The 20,728-nt window shown below is 37.3% G+C and overlaps 1 protein-coding gene across 1 annotated transcript in view; it reads right to left on the bottom strand.

Moving 5' to 3' along the window:
* Positions 1 to 2,575: 2,575 nt before the first annotated feature.
* Positions 2,576 to 20,728, bottom strand: part of LOC139712736 (C2 domain-containing protein 5-like) — a 31,814-nt gene continuing 13,661 nt past the window's right edge. Inside the window, exons 14-32 of the mRNA XM_071624532.1 lie at positions 19,743 to 19,910; positions 18,768 to 18,884; positions 18,237 to 18,326; positions 16,848 to 16,905; positions 15,939 to 15,992; positions 15,048 to 15,122; positions 14,173 to 14,235; positions 13,383 to 13,484; positions 12,700 to 12,807; positions 11,770 to 11,830; positions 11,452 to 11,513; positions 10,688 to 10,774; positions 9,744 to 9,833; positions 9,173 to 9,236; positions 8,472 to 8,561; positions 7,016 to 7,056; positions 5,936 to 6,061; positions 4,046 to 4,192; positions 2,576 to 2,704 (exon numbers count right to left, since the gene is read on the bottom strand). Coding sequence (XP_071480633.1) covers positions 2,576 to 2,704; positions 4,046 to 4,192; positions 5,936 to 6,061; positions 7,016 to 7,056; positions 8,472 to 8,561; positions 9,173 to 9,236; positions 9,744 to 9,833; positions 10,688 to 10,774; positions 11,452 to 11,513; positions 11,770 to 11,830; positions 12,700 to 12,807; positions 13,383 to 13,484; positions 14,173 to 14,235; positions 15,048 to 15,122; positions 15,939 to 15,992; positions 16,848 to 16,905; positions 18,237 to 18,326; positions 18,768 to 18,884; positions 19,743 to 19,910 — 1,732 coding nt within the window. The remainder of the gene's footprint in view (positions 2,705 to 4,045; positions 4,193 to 5,935; positions 6,062 to 7,015; positions 7,057 to 8,471; positions 8,562 to 9,172; positions 9,237 to 9,743; positions 9,834 to 10,687; positions 10,775 to 11,451; positions 11,514 to 11,769; positions 11,831 to 12,699; positions 12,808 to 13,382; positions 13,485 to 14,172; positions 14,236 to 15,047; positions 15,123 to 15,938; positions 15,993 to 16,847; positions 16,906 to 18,236; positions 18,327 to 18,767; positions 18,885 to 19,742; positions 19,911 to 20,728) is intronic.

The following is a 20,728-nucleotide window of genomic DNA, read 5'->3' as shown; positions in this document are numbered from 1 at the left end:
AACAGACAATACAAAATGTTTTTCCTTTTAACGTATATCTGATAAACATATTCTTCTTCTTCTTTTTATTTTGGGGGGGGGGGGGGCTGGACAATCAATATTCAATGTCCCATAACACAATTATCCGTTATTAATGGTGAATCAAATTTATTGAATGCTTTAGATTGCTAACTTGGTCAATCAAACTGAAGTACAATGTACTAGGACACAATCCTATGAGAATGTAATAGATGGATTTTTTTTACTGCATGCTAGATGTACTGTGGAGAGTTTGTTTGTTTGTTTGATTGTTTGTTTTTTGGGGGGATCTTCAGAATTAATGCATTCATTAGTACAGCATAGAATGTGTACATACACTTCATGGCAAGAATGCTATATTGTTCTCTTACACAGACACCTACCATAATAGAAAAGCATAAAAACAAAGCACATCATCCTGAACTGTGACGAAAGAAAATACAATGGTATTGAATCACTGAATCTAGGAGTGCTATTAAAATCATCAGTGTGAGAGTCCTCAGGAATGCGCACGTCTTCCTGTAAGACACTGACGTATATTTAATTTTGCTCTTGGAGGCGATAATCTCTCTGAAAATTTGGTGCAACAACACACCAATGCATTACTGTACATGCCATCCAGAAGACTTCTCTCTCTTTCCATCTACATACAACACTGTAGTGGAGTTGAACACGGCTCTCTCAAAACTGGTATTGCACACACATTCACACATCTTGCCAGCATAATGGAGTAGTGGAGTGGCTCCAACATGTTTGACGATATAATATTGGTGACAGAAAAAGCCAGGAAATGGTAGGTGAAAAGAAAGTGGAAAAATAACAAGAGTTGACCCTTTTTTATGTTTAAGGGCTTATTGTATCCTGTATGTACAAGGTACAACGTATTGTGCACTTCTCGAGTGACGTACTCTCCTTTGATACATGTCACTCCAAACCAGCACACATGTGTTCTAAGGTTACCAATCTCCATGGACAAAAAAAAACCTAAACAATTAAATGACACACTATGGAAAAAAAAAAATTGAAGACAAAATCATACTCTGGTTGAAAAGTGGGGAATTTCATTTACTTTGCATGTAAAATCAAATTTCAGAGAAAAAAAGAAGAAGAACACACTACATACCATAAACAACACACGAATTGAGCAGTGCTGGTATTTATAAGATTGCTGATAGAGCCATGCTAACATTTGTAGTTCTCCAGTGGCATGCTCTTTGTGGGACTACTTACAGTTGTTATAGGGTAGCGCCATGCTGGTGATTATTATTGTGCTGCAAATGCTCACATTCACTGAAGTCAACTTTGTCATCATGTGATTCTCAAAAATCCCCATCGGCTGATTTCAGCACGAGTGAAGACAGTCGCCCTTCTGAGTGTACAAATATTTGGCCTTCATCCCGGCAAATGTCCCTGTCCTTGTCTACTCTCCCCCTTTCCATGACAGTGTGCATGTGTATATTATTGTGGGCAAATTTGCATAGGTCAATATGGGCAGGAGAGTAAATATATTGTAAGTTTGTTCTTACTAACATCTGAGAAAATGCAGGATATTGCTGCAATCACAGCATAACAACATACTTGTCTCTCTGTAAAGTACCTCTAGAACAGTACTACCGCTAGACATGAAATTTTGAATACTGTAAAAGTGGATATTTTCGTGCTCGGCCTGGTTAGAAGAGTTTCGCATGTTTTTAATTCCGTGGAATCAAGACATCAACTACTGGAGCATGTGGCAAGAAAAAAAAAATTGTGAGCTTTTATTTTCGCCCTAGTTTCTGGTTGCGTGAAATGCGTGAAAATTTCAACACCGCGCAAATTTCCACTTTTACAGTAAGTGTTGTTTTGAAACATACATTTACTGCTGCCTGTTTCAGGTTATAAAAAGAAAAATTGAGTGTTCATTTCACAAACTGAATATCTACACTATGTAGCCATTACAATGTTCTCTGCACGTATTAAAGTGTTCACACAGTGAAAGAAGGGGAGTCATAGTAAGCATTAGGAGATTATGAGTTGAAACGTGTATAAGTTCTGGCAGACATAAACATGTGGCAAACTGCATGTCATCTTGAGTTCAGCGTTTACATAGCACTAGGCTTTGTGGAATTGCATAAAGTACTAATGCCTTGAATATCGATGCTTTTGTCCTAGATTTGAATACCATTAGCTTTGTTGAATTCTTGACTTCTTGGTTACATTTTGTGCCTTTCCAGCAAAACTTTATTTGGTCATACCTACACAACTATTGCTGGAAATATTCTCTGAATTCTATTCCTGGATTCCTCACAGCTTCCTTCAGTCCTGAAGAAAATAAACTTGAATTCCTCCTTCGGGTTCATTCACTTGGTCAAATATATGCTCTCAGCTGGAAATGTGCTTTACAATTCTTTCATAATTCATGGTTTTCTGAAGTGCTTTGGGAAAGAAATACAGAGGTATTCTCTAGATCCTTTCCATTGTCCATATCTAATAGTTCTGGATATAACCTTAGCGTTGATCCCAAGCACTATTACACAAGATCTACGCTGGTTGGGGAAATGATGAAGTTGGAACTGGTCTAGCTTCTGGTCCCGGAGGCGGATGAAATCTTTGGCGAGTTGCTGCCGCTGGTTTCATCTGGCAGTGAGAGAAGGTCGTCGTATTGTATGTGGACCGCATCACCGCAGACATTGATCAAGCACTGGCACTGTGCACAAACATCCATTCCAAGAAAAGTGAGTCTTCATTACCACACATCACAAGCAAGGTTTAACATTGGAAATGTTATCTGGTTTGGAAACAGACTCTTAGAACTATTAAATCAGCAGAAACCGAAAGGATATTGCCAATGAACAAACTCTTCACAGACTTACACATTGAATGAGGAGTTAAAACCAATATGTACACCATTACTTCATGCACCAGTTAGAGTAGTTTCTTTGCTGGCATCAGCAGTGAACAAGAAAGCTTGTACAATGTATTGTCAACTGAAGTAATAATTTTCAAGAATTATTTTCATTTTCAGGGAATGACGCAGGTTGCATTATGCAATGATATCTACTCCTGGAATTGAGATGGGTCCAATCAATATAATTATGGTTTTTATATCATCTGGCTTTACTTAAATGGCATTTCAGATTTGGATGTTAAACGGTGAAACTGTCTTCCATTATTCTGATGACATGACTCTATGTGACATTGATATGACAACATGGCATTTCTCCTCCAAGCAGATGAAATATATGTATGGATAAATATTAAAAACTAACAAATACAAAAACAGACAAACAAATAAATGAAATATACAAATAAATACATAAGTGATTAGAATTACAGAGAACATCTCTTGGCTAAAATTCTGGATGAATATCTTCTTTTGCTTTATAAAAATTTGGATGGTTATACACAGACTTTGTGTATTCACAGAAAGGCTTAAAGCCAAAATATAGTTCTCAGATGGGTTAAAATTTTGTGTTCCACCATTTCAAATTTGCTTACAATACATTAACGGGTATACCACAAAACTTGTCTGGCTGACAAGATTTGCCAAGATAATGAGTTGTGTTGAAGTATTTTGAGATCAAAAGTGTACAGTAATTTTGATCGTACGCATACACACACTGTATGACTTTTATTCCTGGAGCACCCTTTCCCTTCAGCAGTGGGTAGGTAGAACATTATGTGATTATTGATTGTGACCTAGCAATCATATTTTCTTGACAAGCTCCATGCGTTTCGCTCTAGCGTGGAATAAATTGGTGAATTCTGCTGTGGCCAGATTTGTCGATCATCAAAAATAATTTTAGGAAAGTACATACTGCTGTAGTAACCACGATCGGGTGTGCTCTGAGACTGTAATACTTCTGGTGAACTTTTTGGTTAACATTTTGCATTTTGTCATTAATTAACTGAAATTATTTTACCATAGCATATTTTTACACATTTATAATGCATATATATACATTTCAGAGAAAAAATCAACAGTTTTGCAAGCATCTAAGAATGACGTTTTCCCTTTAACTTGTGAATGAGGCAAAGTGGTTCTGACCTGGTTCTTGTGAGGGTTGTCCTCCATAAGACAGTCCACCAGAGTGTAGGTGACCAAGGCGTTGCCACCAAGAGCCGCCACGTGGCGTCTCACGATGGCGTTCACCTCGGCGATGAAGCTCCTCATGAATCCGCTCACTCCACCAGACTGGGGAAGGGATGGGGATGTTGGCGGGAATTGTGAAATTATAAAAACATGAGATATTCTGTGATCAAAGTTACGAAAGTTAAAATCTAGTACAATTATGATGTTCTATAGGTGTTGCTAGTAATATGTCATCACACTGGTAGAATCATACCAATCACATGCACCAGAGATTGTCTTTTTGCTATGATATGTACTAATACACAAACAGACACATGCAAAACAAAATATATTGTCCACAAAAGATCTTAGATGAGAATGGTATGCCACCTTAACCCTAATCAGCCTGGGGGGGCGGAATCCTCCCTCCCCCCTCGACGTTTTGCGCAATATCTTCGCAGCGCGATAAGCTCCACCGCGATGTTTCATGACTTTTTTCTTTCAAGTATCGCGCAACTTTTGAGACCAAAATTGTTGCGCCCATTTTGATGCGACACCCGTTCGAAAAAAATGTGTCAACCCCAAAATTGCCCCAAAACGTGATTTTGTGTACAAATCCCATGCAAATTGTGTTTTTTTCAATCAATTCACATAAAAATTCATATCTTGACTTAGAATTGACGAAATTAATTTATTTTAACATAATAAAGCTTCGAAAAATGTCTGTGACATATTCCTCCCCCTCCCTCGACGTTTTGCGCAATATCTTCGCAGCGCGATAAGCTCCGCCGCGATGTTTCATGACTTTTTTCTTTCAAGTATCGCGCAACTTTTGAGACCAAAATTGTTGCACCCGTTTTGACGTGACGTCCGTTCGAAAAAAATTTGTCAACCCCAAAATTGCTCCAAAACATGATTTTGTGTACAAATCCAATGCAAATTGTGTTTTTTCAATCAATTCACATAAAAATTCATATCTTGACTTAGAATAGACGAAATTAATTTATTTTAACATAATAAAGCTTCGAAAAATGTCTGTGACATATTTTACCCAAAAAACAAACAAAAACAAAAGGTCGAAAAACAAAAAAATACATAAGAAATTAAAAAAACAATCAATACATAAGAAATTAATTTCGATACAGATTTTTTTTTTAATCCTATGTCTCAGGAGAATGATACAAGAAACATTTTTAAAAAGAAATTAGCTTAATAAGAGCATTAATAAGTGATTTAGAGCCCAAAACTGATTTTATGCATAAATTACAATAATTAATTAATATAAAATATAAGAGAAATTTTTCGGAGAAAGCAACCATACATTTTGATAGTATATGTCGCGGGCGTTGCGTGTGCCGATTTTCGGCGCGATCACGCGTTCCATAGGCGAGATCTGAAGGGGGGGCGGAATCCCCCCCCCCCCCCCAGATATAGGATAGCCAAAAAAGCCCAGCCTGATTAGGGTTAAGTGGTAAGCAGCAAAGAGCAAAATTGTTGAATACCAAAGGTCCACTGTCTTGAACACTGGTCTGATGAGAAATGGTCTTTACTCTTGTTACACTGTGAGACAAGACAATGCTGCATCACATTTTCAGATTCTTTATATGAAAACAATCATCCATGGCAAACACTCTCTATTGTGTGATATGTTTGAGAAGTATTATCCAGAAACTAGTTCTCCATTTAAAGAACCATGTTCCAGTAATAAATGAAACCCATTTACAGGGGCACTGTGAATGTCTCTATTATCTGCCTAGCTCTTGCAAACAAGTGATGTTTATCAAGTCGATGACAACTTAATCAATTCTACCATCCTTCACATCAAGATTCGAATTGATTTGAATTGTGGTCAATTGCAATACTCACCTCTCTGACTGATGTTGTCTCACGGATGAAGAAGAGGTTGAGGTTGCCGAGGTAACGGTCTATGGTTGCTCCCGGTATGATGGACAGTGGCGTTATGAGAACTTCAGGTCGCCATGACAACTTACCCTGTACAGCAGGAAGAGTTATGACTGGGTAATAACATATAGATTCTGCATGCATTTTTAATATGTCTGACTGACAGGATGAACATTTACAGTACCATGATGATGTATTGCATTGATAATCAAAGATTCAAGTGGGGATATTTCACAAATGTCGAGGAATACTGTAAAAGTGGACACTTTTGCGAGAGTAATTTTTCGTGCTCAGTTAGGTAAATGGAATTTTGTGAGTTTTTAATTCCACAGAATCATAAATATTGTACGAGCAAAAACTTCTGCATGCTTTAATTTTTCGGGCCAGTGTCTGGTGGCACAAAAATTTCTACATAGCGAAAATTTCCACTTTTATGGCATGAATTCATTTTTCATTGTCAATTATAACATCATCGTAACTGCACAAGATCTCTGCAAGTCAGTGTGATAACATACATTATTCAAATATACATACAAATATACCTTCAACTGAGATAAAATGCAAGGATATCACTACAGAAATTAGAAGAAAATAATTATGTCGGTTAGATTTACTGATATTCTGCCTACAGAAGTGCAGAATGCATGATAAAAGGGCCATCATATTAATTTAAGTGGACTTCTTCATTAATTGCTTTGCTCTTATATGTGTTCTCAAAATCTCTAATTTGTCCATGAGCCAAATATGTTACCAACTAATTAGGGCCTGTAAGGGATGATTTGAACAAAACTGCATTATGTAAATTTCAAGAATACAGTGCATACATGGATAGAAATAACTTTCAATGGCCAATCATGTGAACATTTGTGACTGCAATTGTATATGGAAAGTAGTTGTACTTTAATCAGGCTCCACACAATTATAAGAACCACATAATTCTGTACCTATGTAATGTAACAAGTACACGTAGCATACCGTATAACAATCTGTTATTATCCTTTTTTATCAAAACAAATAACACTAGTTTTGATTTCAATGACTTACCCCTAGCTGAATTCTCCTTTCCAGTCGCATTGGCTCAGATTCTATGGTGTATGATGGATGGAAACGAAAATGCTTGCATTATATCAGTGAGTTTATATAATATACTAGCATAAATCTTACTGTGCATAGTAAGCTATCATGCTATATACCAAGAGCTATTTTGACAGAGAGAATTAACCAAACATTTCTAAACTGCATGGAATCTAACATTCATGGCAAGGAAATTCAAACTGCTGCCTATACAGACCCATGAAGAACCAAGTATACACAAACAAAATAAGAAATGTTATACTGGGTCAACGACTGCATATCTTACGAGGACATCTTGGTTTTTTTATTATCTCTTTAGATGACAAACCAACCATGAGGACGATGATTCACCTTTGAATAGATACTACACCACATCAGAGTGACAGGAGATACAATATTAACACCTGACTACCCTGAAATTCAGTTTAAAAAAATAAGAATGAATAGGAATAAATATTGCACCAAAAAAAAAAAACCAATTTACTCAAGTAACATACATCACTATTGGCAGGTATTAGCAAAAATAGGAATACAAGGCTGGATAAAGCCTTGCTTTTTCAGGTCAAAAAAAGAAAAAAAAAAGAAAAACAAATAGGAATTAACTGTTAGATAAAAATAGCGGGCAGGTGTGAATTCATAAGTCACAATCGGACAGGTTTATGATGACGAACCCATGATCTGCCAGTAAACTGAGAAATTTGTAGCTATGTTTACAACATTACTGCTTAAATACAAAAGCCGCAAGTAGCATGAATTGGTAGCAAAGGAATCTATCCCATAATGAGCTCCATTCTCTTGATCTGCAAAAACAGGCGCACCTTTCCTCCTGACACTGCATGTGATCATGCATTTATATTGTGAGGTTTAATATACAGTTATAAATACACTGCAATTCGGTTCGCAATGAAGTGACCAATGTATTCTACACATACAGTTCTATAAAGTGTACCACTGTTTGAAAGTGTGTTCTTGGAGCATGTCAAACTCTATCACGTACTGGTACAAAACAACTTTCATGTGTATATTCACACACAAGGACAACAAATAGCTTAACTTTTGGTTTGATATTAAAACAGTCTCCTCCCCTTCGACACAGATCAAAACTCTTCCTTCTTCTTTTTTTCCTTCATCAAAATTACTAAAAAATAGAAAGATGCAAGACAATTGTTGTGCACATGGCAGAATGTTGTTAACACCTTCCCTGCACATGGCAGAACGTTGTTAACCCTATGCGCACTCCCACTGCCTAGCGACTATCTGCCATGCACAGAGAAGTGTGCTAACGACAAAATGCCATGCGCACAATGAAATATCCTACCTATCTACACACTGTGATCATGTATCACATTCTGCAACAGCTATGTTTTTTACAGTGTAAAACCCGATAAAACCCAAACAAATTGAGCAGAAAGTCATGTCAAACTACCTTTGGATGTTGGTTGTTGTTGCGAGTTTGTCTCCGACACTTCGTCCATGGAGAACATCATTTCTGAATCCATTGATGGCTTTGCAGATCCTGGGTCAGATGTAATCAAACACAACAGGAATTAACCATTGAGGACGGGCTGATTTTGCTACAAGAAGCATTTCTTATAGACACGTTCCCCGAGTATATTCGGGACTCGTCCTCGACAGGTTAAGATTTTTTTTCCCTCTCAGTCTGTCTGTCTGTCTGTCTCTTTCTCTATCTTTCTCTCTTTGCATATCTGTTTAATTCTTTGTTCAATCTGCACAGAATTCACAGAAGACTACCGTAAAACCACAAATTTTAGTGTGCACAAAACTTTCACAAATTTTGCAAGGTGTCAAGATCTGCGAAAGGAAAGTCCACGCACAAGTGTTTTGTCCACACGATATGTTGAGTGTAAATATTGAGTGCATTTCAAGTTGATTTCTCAATTCCAACATTTTTTTTTTCTAATTATTGTGCTAACATATCTTGCATTTTGTTTGAATACTTTTTTTTTGTTAAGTTTTGTCATGCATGTATATCTGGTAAACATTGCGATGTGAATGCCATTTCTTCACCTATGTTGCTCATCTATAAGTTGTGTAAGCATTATGATACGTTTTCTTCATTGAAAAGAAGATTTGCTGAATTGGATTGGATTGAATGATTTACTTTACCTTTTTGCACTGGAACATTTTTTGCAATGGGCTTCATGCCAACCACAGCTGTAGTCAACCATATCTGAATGCAAAAAACAGATAAGTTATCAATGTAAACAACTACATACAAACATTGTATAGAAGAGAAAGATGTGAACAAAAGTGAATATGTTTTCATATTGATGCTAAAATATTTGTCAATATATTTCTTTGGTTTCAATTAGTTTCTTGTTTTCCACAACCACAGTACATAGTTAGACACATTATAAATGTCATAACATGGTAATACGAAAGAAATCAGGCTTCAATCAACTTTGAACAACTTGTGGACAGGCCAAGTAATAGTCATGCTGTTATCTCCTTGATGTTTGCTTGTCTTGCAATTACTGGATGAAAGCATGACCACAAATTCTTAGAGGTTGGTAGCAGTCTAACTTCCATTGTATGATCACCCCCAACCAAGGAAAGGTTTCTGTGTCATAACATGCCAACAACTTGTATGAATTGAAAACATCGATGTATATGAAGCATTCTACATCCGACAACATGTACAACATTCACAGAACAATCAGCATCTGGTTTGTCATACCTGTATGATTTCATCTTCATCCAGGATGAATTCTATGTCCATGTTACAGAGACAGCATGGTGTCAGGTTCCGAAGCTTGAAGCAAATCCCCTGAGGGTGAAAAATGGAAAAATAAAACAGCGCCATAACATAATAAAATAAAAAGATAAAAAGAAAAATATAAGAACACAGGAATGATTACTCAGCATGCCAAGTCAGAAAGATGGCCAGATTCTTATCATGCAATCATCTACAATCTTGCTGGGGAGTTGCACATGCAAAACCAAGTTTGGGCCAGCTGTCCACATATCTCATTCCTTCTTCAAAGATACAGAGAGGTCACTATCAGGACTGCGACCACCACATCTTCAGAAGATACAATAATAATGCTTCCTACTACTGTAAAACATGATATATTTGCGGCATGAAATTTTCCCAAATTGGAGCTGACGGCCTCTTTTGTGGCATGAAATTTTCGTGAATTAACACTGGCGTGCAATGCATACAGCGTAGACGAGAATTTTTGCGTACATTTTATTTTCGCCAATCTTGGTGCTCGCAAAATTAAAATGCATGTGAACATTCCTCGTTTTACAGTATATATTACCATTTATTCAGCTTGGAAGTGACATCTTTAGCCTCAGTGAGTTTGGTGATCTTTAACCTTTGATCTTTGACCAAGCAGATTTGGCCTAAAATCTATTCAGTACCTCTACGCCGTATACACCACGCTTTGGCCACATATCATTAAAATCCACCCAAGGGCATTTCCTACATAATGGTACATGTATGTGATAACGGGTCTGGAACAAATGGATAGACAGAAAGACAACCTGAATTAAACATATCTCTAGCAGCCTCTGGGTCAGAAGCACAAAAATGACTGTGTGCAGCCAAGCTGGACTTTAGAGAGGATTTACCTCTACTAGTGCTTTACCACATGGTCAACTGATCACTGGACCAACCTGTATCATTTCTTGGATGAGTCCCGTCACAACTTTGGTGGTTCCACAGGTATCAGAAAGGGATGACCTGCGCATCATGGTGATGGTCTGTAAGATCAACATACACACACAAAGATTAATCTATACAAAATTGAGGGTTGTTTGTCCCCCGTAAACTACAAAGATTTGCAAGAATGTATTTTACTTTCTTCCTCTATGCGTGCCCTTATCATTTCAGCTTACCTATGTCAGTGTTCACTTCAATTGTTGAAAATATATGAAATTGAAGTGAACACTGAAATAAAGTTAATTAACAGTTGTAAAAGACAACACACACACACACACACACACACACACACACACACACACACACACACACAAAAATGATGTCCCAACACTTTCTTCCAAATTCATGCCTTGCAAACTTAAATTTGAAATGAAGTAGATCCATGGACATACAATTGCAGTCTCTCAGGTTTCAACACTGAGGTTCAGAATTAGACTTTCGACATTCTGACATTTCAACATGTAGGTTGAGGAGGAAATCCTCAATGAGGGAGCAAAGTATTTCAAAGGTGTCAGATCATAGAGTCAGCAAGCGTCTGAGGAAAAGACTAATCCCACAAATTGAAATGCCCCGTTTGTTGATTAAACTGCTGTGTGCATAATCACTGACATCCGTGAATGGGAAAAAAAAACACACACAAACAAAGCAGCAACTGTATGGTGATTGTTTCACACTTGAATTTTGCAATGGCTTCATAATCATTCTCAGGCAAACTTACCTGTAGATGTTGGGTAGGCTCCATGTTCCCTGGAAACACCTCTGTTCTGCAACTCAGAAAACCTGTTAAACAATGATGAAGCGGAGAAATTAAGAAAGGGGAAGCAAGTACGCACATCAATAAAAACAAAACCAAAGACACAAATTAAAAAGAATAGCCATTGCTATCACAATTTGCAATGACAGTTTATTTGTCTCTGAGTCGGCTAAAATTCTCTATGATGCATGGGTCTTCTTTGCTGCAACAAACTAAAGTAAACAATGCAGACTACATGAATAAATAACATACATTAATCAGTTAAAGAATTAGAAGACATACCTTGGGGTAGGTCCTGCTCAAAGAGCTCAATCACAGATTCTGTGTCCTCAATGTCATCAATCTAATCAGAGCAAAAAGACAACAACATTGAACAACACAAACACATTGATCTTTCAAAGTGCAAAGAGAGTGTTTTAACACGATGGAATTTGCTTTCATCCAAACGACATGACAATTTTTGTTATTCCACATTTTTGTGTATTCTGGTAAAGTGGATTCAGCATCATCCCCATCAAAAACTTTTGGAGTTTCATTAATAGCCTAATTCACTGATGTTCTCAAATTCACAGGAATGGGTATCATAATGTCACAGCATCCATGCAACTTTGACCTGCAACATTCAGTGACTGTTTTACTTGTCATAGTCTCACAATGCAGTAAGAAAAATGAAGTCTTGAATTTGAAAGATACAAAAGGGCAAAAAACACCAAAGAACAATATCACTGAAAGAATTCATGTTACTAATGGATAGAATGAAAGCATGAGTAAGATGATGATGAGGATGATGATGATGATGATGATGAAAGAAAGTGCATAAATTTGAAAGGAAGACAGTTATACATCAACCCACCATGTATCAGGTATTGTTAAACCAAAAATGTTTGCATGAATCAAGCTTCCGTGAATTTTGCAAGGAGCCACAATTTGCCTTAGTAAAATGCACATGAAAGTTTTGTCCACAAGATGCACTGAATGCCAGTCACCAATTTGCAAAATGTTTCTGGTTTTACAGTACAAACAGAAGAAGGATTGAAAGGAGAACATCCAGTCAAGAGCAAAATTTCAAAGACAGACAGAGACACGAAACACATTTAAGAGAAGCAGCAGAAGAAGAAGAAGAAAAAACAACAACAACAACAACAAGGAGATGAGGACGCAGGAGGAGAGGGAGATAATCAAGGTGGCTGAGATTTGACTTGTATGACTGACCTCTATGACAAAAGTCTCCCTGTGACCAGACGAAAGTTGGGGATCCGGCAGCTCCTCTGCGCTGGTGTGGCCTGTGGGTGCCCCATCAACTTCTGCACCGCTGCTCTCCTGTCAAGAAGTCAAACAAAAGTTGAATGCTGTGTTTCTTACTCACACACAGACTGAACTTCATCCTTATTCCCTTTTTTTCTTTCAAACATACTTTCTCTTGCAACTGATTGATGAATTTGAATACTTTCTCTTTGTAATAATTCTCTGCGTTTTTATATATTTCTATGTTGCAACATTCTTTGTACACCAAGGTTCCATATTGCATTCTGGCTAGACTAGCCTGACATATGCAAGATGTATGGAAGGAGGTACAGAAGCATACATGTGTAGTACTGTACTAACATTCATATTAAAAAACACACACACAGTCAATACACACAGTCAAGACAATACACACTCACGCACATATGAAAGGTACACACAAGCACATATGCAAATAAAACAGGAATGCACCAACAGTGTGAAGGTTCAACTTCACAAACCAAAGCAAACAATGCAAATCAAAATCTTGCCATCTTGCTGCAGTTACCATGTAGGCCAATAGAGAAAAATGATACGTTGCTGAGACTACATAATTTCCCTCGCTAACCTTCCTTCCAAGACTGCTTACACTTGTAAGAACACTTTTTTACCTGTGGATGATTGAGACCATAGGTCTCTTTATTTCTGGAGGTGATTGCATCCAATTTCTCCTGGAAAATCTGCACCTGTTTGTCCGTTGTGCCACTTGTGTCCTGCAAAGTGTAACGACACAGAACATGGTATCTCTGATAACCAATCTCTGGTAGACATACATTGAGTACATGCATTAATCTTCCTCTCACTTTACTGTGTACAATACATAATGGAAGAACAAGAGTCCAACATATCGTTATTGCAGTGTATTAGAATTTATGGATATTTCTTCTCCTACTGCCTCGTAACAAAGAAATTAATTCACCTACACCTTCCCATTATGTTCCATAGGCGTAAATTCGCTTAGGAAGTGTTGGTGCTGAACTTTTCGAGGCCAGAATCAGCATTCTGACACATGATTAAATTTGTGCATTTACGATCAGCATTTTGCTCTTATCGCGTTTTTACAGGGGAAGCATTATCGCAAATTAAACTGGGCCCTGTTGCATAAAACCCTTACCGCTGGACTTACCGCTCCATTCTAGCGGTAAGTCTTCAAATTAGCGGTAAACTTTATAATCCTTGATGCTGATTGGCTGTGATGCCTAATTTTGACGGTAGTTACCATTGAAATTCAACGGTAAGTTTTATGCAACGGGCCCCAGATTTAAGACATTTACAATGATGTCATCTCAATGCCTTTCCAGTCTGTGTGTATACGCAGAAACTGATTCTTCCACTAAATTCCATGGTCTACATGGCCGCAATTATCACGATCCACTGACTCAATACGAGCTTACGTCTCACCTGTCTTGAAATTCGAAGGGATGAAGGAGGGGGTAGGGCTGAGACAAAGACAGCTGTGGCAGTCTGCAGATAGAAAGATTCAGATTCCATGGCATGCTGTCAAAGTGGAAATTTTTGCGGTGTTGAAATTTTCGCGCATTTCGCGCAACAAGAAACTAGCGCGAAAACAAAAGCATGCAAATATTGTTGCATGCCACATGTTCCAGTATTTGATGTCTTGATTTCGCGGAATTAAAAACATGCAAAACTCTTTTTACCCGGCTGAGCGCGAAAAATTAGTCGCGCGAAAATATCCACTTTTCCAGTAATGCTAGTGGGAAACTGGCAAGACTTTTTTTTGAAAGTCTTTGTCAATATTATGCATGTCTTATCACTGCTTGTTGGTGGACTGAAAGGAAAACTCTACCCAAGAGATATATATGTGGAGTCAGTAATTCAGAAGTGTAAGTAGATCAAATCAGTAAAGTGCAAGAAATATCAAACAATACATTCAAAATCAATGAATTTTTGTCGTCTTCTTATCTATAGCAAGGGTGGCATGCAGATTTTAACGAAACATAAAAATTCATAGAGGTATTTTGGGGATAAATTCCCTTTCAAGTGCCCTATCAGCATGCTTTACAAATCAAAAGACCACCATGCATATCAAAGATATTTTGAATTCACAGAGTATGAGTTATAAAGGAGTCTCACATATTCATGTCTTTTCTATACATGGCAACATGAAATGACATCCTGCAAGATACAAGTCACTATGGAATGCTAATTCAGTTCTCTAACTTTCAACAAAAGCACTCTCTGGCTCCCTCTCCAGATAGTCAGTTCTCAATCTGCTAGCTGGGTATTTTAGAATGCAAAGGATTTCAAATACTCACCGCTGTCCCCACCAGCAGAGTCTCTCCAACACTGACCTGGACTTTCAGACCAAACAGGCAGTTCATTCCTTTCACCTTAAACACAAAGAGAAAACAAATGTCATGCAGGCATGGAGACAAGTTACGACTAGTAAGGTCTTGATGAGAGTTACTGTGTTACACACAAACTATGTAGGAACAGAACGACCCCTGGTTGATATCGAAACCTAACACAGTGCCTGTAGATATGTTTGTGGATTAAACATATGTTTATGATTTCACCAAGCATGCGATACCACAGAGCGACCCCTGGTTGATATCGAAACCTAACACAGTGCCTGTAGATATGTTTGTGGATTAAACATATGTTTATGATTTCACCAAGCATGCGATACCACAGAGCAAAGAGATCAATGGGAGTTTAAAATGATCACTACATTTGATTCATATTCCTTTGAGACACTGTAGGATACTATGCCTATGAAATGAATTGAGTAACTTTCGACAATGAGACAATGTTAACCAGTTGGAGAATGAGCACTGCTCCCGAGTATATGCAGGGAGGTGTCTATGGGAAATGTGTGTTTAGCAAAATCACCTTGTCCTCAATGGGTTAATGTAACTCCTGCAAAGTTGTACACTAATCGTAACGTGCAGTTGTCTACACAAAACATAATGGCCCATACACACTATTTGTGGCCAATCGGCTGGTATGCGACAAATAGATTTGTAAAAATAATAGCATAGATAAACTCCACACATTACTTTATACGTATGACAACTTACAAAACAATAATCTAAAACTGAAGAAGCAATCGTTTTTCATCAGTCATAAAAAAAAGACTTCCTCCATTAATGTCATTCTATCCTTGCAGCTACAACACTGTATCTTCATGGTCTAGCAATGTCTACCTTGAGTTTGTTGATCATCTGTCTATGAAGTTCATACTCCATGAAGGGGAGAGCCTGGAAAAAAAGATGAATTTAAACAAAACCATCACTGCTGTACATCAAACAGAATGCATTCAAATGTTAGGAATCTTTAATAGCATAAGGATTTACTGAAGTAACCAAACAATCATTTTACCCACTCATCATTGTTTGGGCTGGCTTCTGATTGTACATTTCCCAGTCATTTCATTGAGGCCTGCGTTTGCATATGTGTATAGTAAGAAAATGTCACCAAGTATTAAAAAGAAGCTTTCCTTAGCTGGACAAATATACATGCAGTTTTGGAACAGAAAGATAACAGATATTAATATAAGAAACTGCAATCTTTCCATCAAATTCATTTTTCCATCAGCATATCACAAATAAATATGAATTTAGATCACAAATGCAGACACTCTTGTCTACATTTTGGGAACCGGGGTCCTGTTTCATAAAGCTGTTCGTAAAGTTACGAACAACTTACGAGCGACTGGTGATCAGTTCTGATGTGCTATACTTATCAGAATTTCCATAATTCAGCACAAGAACTGATCACCAGTCGCTCGTAAGTCACTCGTAACTTTACGAGCAGCTTTATGAAACACCCCTGGTATACCAGGTTCCCATAAGGAACTGATTAACTGCCACACATGCTCGGCAACTGTTCCCCCTTACTGTTTTTTTTCCAGACATATAACTTTGGACACATCATTCATCCCCTATTTTCTGAATGAATAACAACAATTTGTACATCACAGTTCTACATTACAACCATTTTTACACAAAATGAATACATTTTCATTTTTGAATGCACTGAGTCATACATCCTGAAACATAGAGCAAGAGGTGATATAAATTGGTCATGCATGAGAATAGTGAGATGCAACTTACGTCACTTATGAGAGCTGCATTAGCTTCCCCAGTGGTCTTCTTTTTGCTTCGACAAACTCTGGAAAACAGACGGAAATAGATGAAGTTTTGCTCTAAATCTACTCTTTGACAATTATTCACACAGTTCTATTAGAAGCAAGTTTAGTTTTGGTTTCTGCTGACTTCTTTTTCATTTTCTTTCTCAGCAGTCTAAATGAAAAGAAAAATAGGACTGTAGAGTAATTATGAGAAGAACAGGAATTTACACCACCAGAACTCTGACTTCACTATGGCACTGCAATATGTTTATAAATTTCCAATCTATTTCACACACACACAAAAAAAAATCATTAAAAAACTATAGATATATTTTACATAAAGATGCTTTTTAAAACATTTAAATTCCATGATATCAAAGTGTCATATCTGCCTATATCATGGTCATAATTAATTCATAATTTCTTTTGTACATTTATCGTTTACTTTTTTTTTCTGAAAGGTCAGTTGCCATTGTTCGAACTTGAAAAAAGCCATCACGCCATTCCATTTGATGTCTTTTTCGTGCACATGCTCAAAGAATATGGTGATACATTTCACTGTTCACACAAACATAAAGCATGTACCTATATGAGTACTGGAGGCCCCTGTGAACAGTATATATATACTACTTTTGTTTATTGTGCACTGCTCATTGAGCTACACACTATCTTGTCTACTTCAGAATAAGAATGAGAGTTAGAATCAGGTGTGCTGGCTGCATGTTCTCAACTTTAATCTTAGCTCACTGTAAATCAAATGGATTTAACAGTGTGATTGACAGTTTGTTCACAGTGAGTGATCATTTTGAGCAAATATCATTATTCAATACTGATCTTATCCTCATGATTTTCTTCAATTAAAAAAAAAAATCTGGACTGCAATACCACCACTACATACTTGTCTATCTCTTTTTTAGTCTATTCCTATAAAGGGAAATTCTGGACCAATCAAAACCTACAGGTAGTATGATTTAAAGCAAAAGTATAATTTTATAAATACAACTGAGAAACTTTGATTAGATTTGAAGAAAGAAAAATAAGGAAGTTATAAAATTGTGAAGTTTCACTGACTTTCACCAAAAAAAAAGAAAAAGAAGTTCTTGAACAGTCAATATGACCATGCAAATAGTTGAGTTGATAAAGTCACTGTAAGTTCCCTACATTTAATCTGATTTTCATCAACTTTTCACAATTGTGCTTCAACATTTTACTCTTTCTTTTCAGACTAACTTTTAATTGGTCCAGAATTTCTCGTTAAGCGAGACATTGCTGTCTCAAGATTTGTACAAGACAGCCCTATTAGTCAGACAGCATCGGCAAATTTAAAAAAAAAGAAAGAAAGTGGGTGTCAACAGTCAAGACTGAAACTCACCTTGCCTGAATGCAGCAGCCATGCCCTGTATACTGCAGGTTGGGTGGCGGTTCGATGGTGGTGAACAGGACATCTGGAACTTTGTTACGCCTGGGGAAATAAAAATCAGCCATGAATGTGAATGCAAATTAAAACATCATCAACTGCAATATGCAGATATAAGATAAATTAGTGCACATCAGCACATGTATAATGAACAACTGGTGGCTGGCTGTATTACACATTGGAGGATGTGGTAATTCTAAATATGTCAATTGACTTTTTGGAGCAACAGTTCTGTAAAACAAACAATACTTGACTTTCGAGACAAAAATTCACATCATCACAGTGAAGCACAGGATGCTATTCATATCCATTGCTCTAGGAGCTCCAGAAAAAAAAAAGTGGGCGGAAAAAATTTACGTTCATATGAATTCTGAGATATTTTATGGCATTTGCGGTTCGGAATGTGTACGGCACATATGCAACATCCCTCTTCACCCAATCCATCTCCAGCATCTGTGTAACAGTTCAATCTCATTCGACGCATACCTGCATATTGCACACTTTGTGATTTGAACGGGAAAAGGAAGAGCTGACTCGTTGTACGGGAGGTGACACATGGAGCAGTGTGGGTATGAGTCAAGGCCAGGGATTCCAGCATCATTCCTGTCAAAAAAAAAAAGCCATTTAAACATTCTAAAAGAAGAATAAAAACCAACACATAAGTAAACAAATCAACAGACAAACTTCTAAACTAACCATACCTTTTAACATCCTTGTTTTATATCTGAATTGCGCAAGTTCCAGCATTACAAGGAGCAGTTTAGCTAAAGTGTAGTTACTGTTACTTTTATGCATTGTATAAACAGTAAGTCCCTGATATTATTTTCCAAATCTAATGTTATTAGATATATTCCTCAATGCATCTACCTTTATCTTTATATCTGTTTTCTACATGAAATAACAGCAACAATACTAGGATTGCATATAAATGTACTTTCAAAGTTGGGACAGCTTGCTTTAAATTTACAAAATGTTCATAGTGTATACAATATCAAGAATCTTGAACTCTCCTACTTTTGTGCCACATCACACTAATTGCAAATATGATCTTAGACACTCTGGAGTACATATTTATTGAACTTTTATTGAGCTAGAACTGGTCATGTTCACTTTAGACATGCACTGTGACACAAGGTCCATTCAAAGAATACTGAGAATTAAGTTTTTGAAGGTCCACTTCTATCAAATGTGAAGTACACCTTAGAGTTATAAACATACATGAAATTATACATATAAATAAATACATACATATAGATAGATAGATAGATAGATAGATAGATACATAGATACATAGATACATAGATAGATAGATAGATAGATAGATAGATAGATAGATAGATAGAGATAGAGAGAGGGGGAGAGGGCTGGCTAGCTGTATAGTTTGACACAGACATTCAATAGAGACAGACAAAAAGAAAAAGAGAGAAATAAAGATTAGCCACAGGTGTAGCAGTTATCTACTTTTCTATGATTGGGGGCGTTGTTGCCTGCTGCTCCTTGTAAAACTCAGTCCTATCCAGAGACATGGTGAGGACTGGACTGTTCTGCTGATTGAGGGCGCTCTGTTGGACAGCCTCCAAGTTCACAATCGCAGCAGTGCCAGAGGCAGACAGCAAACAGATTTCTTCACTAAGTAGGTGAGGGACAACAAAAAGAGGAAAAACAATAAATTAGATGATGAAATACATATGACACAATCTTACTTGCATTGTGCATTAATGTCAGTAAAATCAAAAATCAAAATTAATTTCTCTATCAAGGAATCCAGTGGCATCTTTTCCACTATATCAGAGACTCAAACTCTCCTGCTTTTGACGGGAAACCTCCCGCCAAAAGCCCAATTTTGCAAAATCTCCTGTTCTCCCGTGTGATAATTAATTTCTACCCCCCTGGCTCTGTGTCTCCCACTGGATATGATTTCTTATTTAGTGTCATTGTATGTTGAAAAATAAGCCAGAGATAGCGCAAGATAGCATCTAGAACCCCCGAGCTTCCAGAGCCCTTAAGCGGCCCCTGGACCCCGGCTGCAAGGAGCTTCGCGCACATCAAGTTGGAGTCTCCCGTTTGCTAGGGGTTTCAGGCGGGAATCTCCAAATCAGAAGGTGCTTGGGGTTGGAGTCTCTGCTATATCAACCCGTTGAGGACGGACTGATTTTGCTACAACACGCATTTCCCATAGACACTCGCCCTCAATGGGTTAAGAGGGAAATTCCATGCTGATATTATGTTGCTTTGTGTGAAAACAGAAAAATCATAGAAGTAGATCAGTGGACATTTTCGGGGGGGAAAAAAAAACTTCTACATGTATCTTCCATCTTTTGACACTAAGAACTAGCATTCTCAGCAGCGCAATTTCTATAATGACATTCTTGAAGAAATTGCTGAGATGTCATACACTGGTATCAGCGCATAGAATATTCAAACATAGTCGATGCATACAAGAAATA

The sequence above is a fragment of the Diadema antillarum genome, unplaced genomic scaffold (genome assembly GCF_040938485.1).
Source record: "Diadema antillarum isolate AM-2024a unplaced genomic scaffold, OU_Dant_1.0 seq00001849_RagTag, whole genome shotgun sequence".
In the NCBI taxonomy this organism is placed as follows: domain Eukaryota; kingdom Metazoa; phylum Echinodermata; class Echinoidea; order Diadematoida; family Diadematidae; genus Diadema; species Diadema antillarum.
Note: the sequence above shows the minus strand (reverse complement) of the source record. Positions and strands in the feature narration are given on the sequence as shown.